Source organism: Cynara cardunculus, assembly GCF_001531365.2.
Source record: "Cynara cardunculus var. scolymus isolate 2C chromosome LG 15, CcrdV1, whole genome shotgun sequence".
Lineage (NCBI taxonomy): Eukaryota > Viridiplantae > Streptophyta > Magnoliopsida > Asterales > Asteraceae > Cynara > Cynara cardunculus.
This window is the reverse complement of record NC_037542.1, coordinates 5,896,676-5,903,586: the sequence shown is the minus strand read 5'-3', so window position 1 is coordinate 5,903,586 and position 6,911 is coordinate 5,896,676. Positions and strand designations below refer to the sequence as shown.

Sequence of the window (6,911 nt, the reverse complement as noted above, 5' to 3'; positions counted from 1 at the left end):
CTAGCATTTGATGCACCATGAACTCGTTAATGGTGATGGTTTCATTCTTCAATTTTAGCTCGATACTCTTGGTGTCAAGGTTGTCAACTACAAAATACCCTAATTTCCATAGTATCCCGTCAATTGTATAGGAACGGAATTTGCGATTTGCATGCCAAGACTTGTACATGCATGCATTGACAACTTTCTGGTATACCTTACAGTCACGTAATATCGGTTGCTCGAAGTTTAGGTATTCAAGACTGCAACCAATTTTGTTCGGTCTAGTTCAACTCTGATTCTTATCGGGAAACATACGAGGAGGAAGTAAATCATTTGCCACCAGAAGCTGAATACGTGTTGCCCAAAGAACGTATGACCGTTCTACCGCCTCCCATGGACATACAAAACTCTGGCAGACCACGAAACAACGACCGTATCCCGTCATGAGATGATGAACTGATAGTGAAAACTTGCAGTCGATGCCACCATAATGGACATTTTCATTATAATTTTTCAAGTCTGATGCCAGCTCCTAGGTCAAATCCTGAAACTTCAAGTAGTTGTCGAAAGTATGTTAGACGAACAACCAATTATGGTTCGTCTTAGTCTAATACTACACAAGACTATATATTTGATACTTATGATAAGTAAATACATGTGTTTGTTTTCCGATGTATTATGTATAAAATAATCATTTTAAGTAATTTCTCTAGATTCAATGTGGTAAACAAAAATTAAAAAATTATTTTATTTAGAATTTATACTTTCTGAATTGTGGCTTTTTTCCTTGTAATTTGTAATCATGAAGATAATTCATTACAATCAATTTTGAAAAATGAAAATATAAATAAATTATAAACCTATAAAAGAAAAAAATGTAATAAATCATAAGTAATAAGAAAAAAACAACAATAATTTATAATCCACATTAATAAAAACCAACCATATGTACCAAAAACGTAATTGAACTCTTATAAATTTATATTTGAAAAACGGAAATAAAAACATCTTCAATAATTTCTTTAAAATAGGGAAAAAAAAATGAGGTTTTGTTGTTTAAATTGTTCCAATAAATTTGCTAATTTGTTCTTTAAAATACAGAAAATTTTAAATATGGAAAATTCTTTAAGTGAAATAATTTTTTTTTTAAATTTTACCAAAGTTATTAGATTTTAAAAAAAAGTTTTTCTAAAAAATTGTATTGAATGATAAACTAGAGAAGATAATAATAATATTATAATTTATGTTAAATTTTTTAAAATAGATAATATATTAAAATAAATATAAATTTTTAAAAAAAATTATGTTTTAGTTTACTACTAGTTGTGTATCCGTACAATGTGATGAGAACCGTGAATTTTAACGATTTTGAAGTTTCACTGGTTTTATTAGAGAAGATTTAACGATGATATAAATTACACTTGATATTTACATATTAATACAATTTGAATAAATGCAAGTTATGGTTCCAATTACAGTCTATCGATGAAAAAATTGTATGACAGTTTAAAATCAAATATATTTAAAATCCAACATATTTAAACGACTTAAGAAATGTGTTTTATTTATACCAAGAGCAAAGAATCAAGAGATCGAGAGCGAGACCGAGAGTTTCAGAGCAATTGAATGAGAGATAAATGAGAAAACTTTTAATAACTCATGGTGAATATCAGTTTGAATCTCATATTGGGAGACGAGGAGAAGTCATAGAGGTATGAGAGAGTGAAGACATGAATGAAAGATGTCAAAAGTATCTTGGGAACATGAAAAGAAAAAATAATAATATTTATTGATAACTTGTACTATATGTTATTTTAATCGTAGATTAAATGATTTTAAGACTAAATGCACAAAGTAGTAATACTTAATGCATTATGAGTTATTTTTAAGAATTTTAAGAATTTGTGTATTAAAAATTGTTTTTAAAACTTTTGACACATCTGGTTTATAAGGTTGTATAGATTTTAGAAAAATTATAAAAATGGTATTTAAAAATGAAAATAAAATAAGGCGATGAGGCTTCTGGAAGCATTTCGCAGCTCTTTTCCTTTCTTACTGTAAAACAACAGTCCCCCCAAAAAACCTAACCTTTTTAAATTCTCACTTCACTCTCTCTCTCCCCAAAACACCAAGAAGAAGAAAGGAGAGAGATATGGGTGAAGAGAAGGGATCAACTCTAGTTCATCTACTTGTTGTAATCTTATGCTTAGTTGCTTTTGGTTTCTCCATTGCTGCTGAACGCCGTCGTAGCACTGTACGCTTGCTTTCTTTCTTTCTCTCTTCACTCAACTCTTTTATGTTCAATTCGGTTGCTACTTAGGGTTTTGTAGATCAGTATATGGTTAGTGCTTTGATTGTGTTAGATTTTTCGTGTTTGGCCACAATTCTATTTGCTGATAGGGTGATGATTTATGCTTCGCTAAAGTTTCATCCTTGAAGTTTATTCTTTGGCTTACTAAGATCTAGGTTTTTGATGTGCAAAGTTTGACTTCGTTTGAGATTCTACATGATCTGCAGTCTCAATGTCTCATAAGAGTGATTTTTGAGTTGTGATTTTTGTTGGAGCTCTGTGCCTTTCTGTGTTCTGCTCTGGAAATGGCTGTGCTAATTATTTTGAATGAGCGATATTGGAGGGGAAAGATCCCCTTCAAATCTTGGACTGGTGCCCGATTTGAAGCTTGCTTAGTGTAGTGCTTTATTATACTATCCAACTGAAAAATTCAGAATTGGAGACTGACAAATGTTCAATTGGATGCATCGAATTTGTTGGTACAACATTTCTTTGTAGTATAGGTTTCCTGGTGCTCCACGGGAAAAACTTGTATCACTGGTTGTTTGGAGTGAGACTGCAGATGGAAATGCTTCTTCTATCCCAACCAAAATCCTACCCAATTGCAGTGAACTGTATTATACTGGTTTTGTCTCTCTTTGAAAGTTTATGCTCTACAATATGCACACGTATGCATGTATACTTGACCAAAATGGCAAAATCTTTAGTTTGTTCACCCAAAAAAATATGTGCAATAATGATGCCTTAGATATGGTAGTTTCTCATTGAAGAAATCCATCTTCAACTGCCACCAAGGAGTTATTGGACCCATTTATATTTGGGTGTCACTTTGGGCACTCATCATGGGTGGATCTGGAATCGACCCATGACCTGAGATCCAACATCTCTCACTCACATATGAGGTGCACATGTATGATAAATTCAGAAGAGAATCAATCTTTTCTAACCTTAGTGGTTCATACTAGAAAATAGTCTGTGTGGTCTGTATAGGAAATTCTTCATGTACATGCTCTAGTCTGAGTCATTTCGCTTTGGTCCTCTATTAGAATTTACTCTAACAAAGACTTGTAGTGACTTTGGTAATTCATATATTGCTTGTCATTTTTCCTAGCCTATCAAACAAGCTTAAGCATAAACTTGTTCATGTTCGAATTCAAATCATAAGCTGGTGATTTTCATTATTAAGTGTTATAAGAGCACATATCTCACAAGTGAACAGAATTATGTTCACGAGTGAACAGATTATGTTGACAAGTGTTGTACAAATACATCAAAGTTTGTTGGCATGTTGGTCCTGACACAAGTTCATGTATATTGAATTATCTTATGTTCTTCTCTTGGTTAAGTTCATATACATTAATTATGTTATCCTTTTGGTTGATTTTGGATGGTCATTAACAAAAACTACATATTCACGGAAAACCCAGAGCTAGTGATAAGACTTGTTGCAATCCTAATCACTAAGACATGTTTGCTTAGGGATCATAGAAGGCTTCCAAACTATGCATCAGCCATGTGAGTGATGCCATCTCTCACATTGGTCGCGTATTGTTTCCCAGATTCATTGTAACACAACGTTCCATCTTGTATACATGACACTTCTTGATGGTTTTACTAATCCTAACTTACTTGGAACACTTTTAGATTCTCCAAGTGATCTTATATTGGATTTTTAACTTGTAAGGCAGCAATTTGCTTCCTAGTGGATTCGGATCTTGTTAACTTAGTCGGCCAAAGACGGGACGCTATGATTACCAAAGAAGAAAACAAACAATTTGCTATCCGAGTGAATAGAAAATTTCAAATTTCTTTCAGAAAAGTGTTTGTATCAGGTGTCTGTGTTCCATATAAATTATAAATGGATTGTGCACTGGCACGACATCAATGACAAAAATCAACCATGATGCTTTTGGGTCACTCCAACGTCATGAGTGCGATTACTATTTTTAATTTTATTTGGTGATAGTGAAGATAGAGAAGAAATCCGTCCATTGTTGATGACTTAATAATAGGGCACATATTTTATAGTGATTTATTTCTTTAATACAAATGAACACAAAAAGGAAAGCATTTCATATATTGGGGCATTTCAGTCATTTATGATAATCAATGCTTTGAAAATGGTTGTGTGCTCTTCTTATGGTTCTTTTAAATAATAAAAATCCAATGGAAAAAGGCGTATGCATGGAGGAGGGGCAAAGATGGTTCACTTGGGTCATCTCCAACAGCTTTTCCAAAAATATGGAAATGGAGATTTTGGGGATTTTAGGCAAATCTTTTGCTCCAGCAGATTCTCGAAAACTCTCCAAGTTGGAGAAAGTAGGAGAGAGTGAAATTCTCCAAATTTATAGAACCCCCCAAAGATGATTACCATGAGAAAAATATTTTTGTGTTTTATTATGTCCAATAAGAAACCTTGATCTTTAATGTTTAGGAGAGAAAAATAGTATTTTATTAAATTTACAAGTTATTTTAATAATGTAATTAATGTTGTCGTCTATAAAAGAATTTGTTGGAGTTGAACGTAATATCTTTAGGGATTTTGAATTTTAATTATGCATTTTGAAGAAATTTTGGAGATTCTGTTGGAGATGCTCTTAGTGATGGTGAATAATAGTGTTTTAAAAAGCGTTAGGTAGGGCTAGCGGTTGAGTGATCTAGTGCTTGACTGCATAAGCAGGATTAAGCACACACATGGAGGATTGATTTAGGTACACGAATATAATAAACATAAACCACAAGGGTGGTGCCTGATTGGTTTGAGCTTGGGCTCCAAAGATCAAAAGTGCCAAGAGGTCCCAGGTTCAAACCCAAGGAGGAATAAAAATCCCCTTGTGCCATGGAGGTTCAAATACGGTGACTCCAGGATACCCACAAAGCAGGTGGTCCCCCTGGGATTAGTCGGCTTGCATAGCGGGTTGGATATCCAGGTTAATCAAAAAAATAAATAATAAACATATGAAACACAGAATTGTAATACTATATTATTCTTATGTAGTTCCTTTTTTAGATGACTAGTTTAATTGTTTCTTTGATACAGTTACTCATAAATAATTGGAAAGATTCCCTTCATGTTGAGAAAAGTTGAGTCATGAACACAACTTAAGAAGCAACAATATTTCCGGTTGTGAATTTGAAAAAAGTAAAATATCATCAAATCTGTATTTCTATATGCAGTAGAAAGTGCATCCTATTCCAAGTTCGTGTTTAGTTGTGGTGGATTATTATAAATTTGTATTGTGTAAACATCCTTGTGTTTTTGATTCATCTAATAAAAAGATTTCTTGATGACAGGGAACAATTCATAGAGACGACGTGACCAATTCTACGTACTGCGTTTACGACTCAGATGTTGCAACTGGATATGGCGTCGGGGCTTTCTTGTTTCTACTCTCAGGTGAATCATTGCTTATGGGTGTGACTAAGTGCATGTGTTTTGGAAGGCCTTTAGCACCTGGTGGAAATCGAGCTTGGACCATCATATATTTCACATCATCCTGGTAAGCTGCTTCTATTTGAAGTTCATTCATATCTTTGACTTTTGAAGTCAAACCTATTACTTTCTAAATCCATCATTCATACGGACTACGTAATGGAAACAACATCGCTACCCCAAGTAGCTTCCGGTCTGGTTTTAACAGATGAGCACAAAGTAGAAGAATTCCCAACCTTTTATTCTTTACGTTATGCAGGATGACTTTTCTGGTTGCGGAAGCTTGTCTGATAGCAGGGGCAAAGAAAAACGCTTACCATACTAAATACAAGGGCATGACGGAAAGCTTTTCATGTGACACATTGAGGAAAGGTGTTTTTGTTGCAGGGGCGGTGTTTGTCGTGGTGACCATGATTCTAAATGTGTATTACTACATGTACTTTACCAAGGCTACGACGACTCAGCCTGCTCACAAAACCAACCGATCTAGTTCGACTGTTGGCATGGCCGGTTATGCCTAGATCTTATTCTGTAAGGTAAAACTGTACATTTAGCATATGGTTGCAATTATTTATCTCATGGACGTTGTCATATTACTTAAAAAGATTGGCTTCGAGATTGAATCATGTACCTATGGTTTCGGTTGGGTCCATTGGTCCTTTGTCCTAAGTTTAGAGGTGGGCATGAAGGTCTGAAAACTGGTTAACAACCGGTTATAACCTGTCAATTCATATTAGATATGATATTTTCAAATGACCGTAGGACTGGTTAAGAGGGTCATTTAGGGATGTGACCTTCAATGAGTTTTTGATTAAATTCATGACCATTTTTGGTCTATACAAGAAAAAATGGGTTTATACTCATGAGAAGGGTCATTGATTTAATTAAAGTCTCATTTAAGGTTATAAACCTGAAAATCTGTTGATGGGGTTAAGGATAATCCGTTGTTTAAAAATTGTCGTGCCCATCGGTTATTTGACTGGTTAAAGTGAATTGTGCCTTGATAAGACCATTTATATTCGTCACACATTTTGGGAAAATCTTGGCAAAGTTTCAATAACGTCCTGTTTGGTTTGTAAGAATGGAATAGATTTGGGGGATTTGATTTCAAATCCATTCTAATTTCATGCTGTATTGTTCGGATTTAAAATCCTAAGATTTAATTGAAATCTTACAAACATAGGATTTTGAAATCCTTAAGGGTGC

The 6,911-nt window shown here is 33.9% G+C and overlaps 1 protein-coding gene across 1 annotated transcript; it reads left to right on the top strand.

Moving 5' to 3' along the window:
- Positions 1-2,035: 2,035 nt before the first annotated feature.
- LOC112527674 lies at positions 2,036-6,331 on the top strand. The gene is made up of 3 exons (XM_025138440.1): positions 2,036-2,236; positions 5,567-5,772; positions 5,965-6,331. The coding sequence occupies exons 1-3, from the start codon at positions 2,135-2,137 to the stop codon at positions 6,224-6,226; spliced, it is 570 nt and encodes a 189-aa protein (XP_024994208.1). The 5' UTR covers positions 2,036-2,134; the 3' UTR covers positions 6,227-6,331.
- The last annotated feature ends 580 nt before the right edge of the window (positions 6,332-6,911 follow it).

What these genes read in the sequence shown, in the direction of transcription:
- LOC112527674 (XM_025138440.1), top strand. Translation starts at nt 2,135, where the DNA reads ATGGGTGAAGAGAAGGGATCAACTCTAGTTCATCTACTTGTTGTAATC. An exon ending in CTGAACGCCGTCGTAGCACT is followed by an intron (nt 2,237 to 5,566) that starts GTACGCTTGCTT and finishes TCTTGATGACAG; the next exon opens with GGAACAATTCATAGAGACGA. An exon ending in ATATATTTCACATCATCCTG is followed by an intron (nt 5,773 to 5,964) that starts GTAAGCTGCTTC and finishes TACGTTATGCAG; the next exon opens with GATGACTTTTCTGGTTGCGG.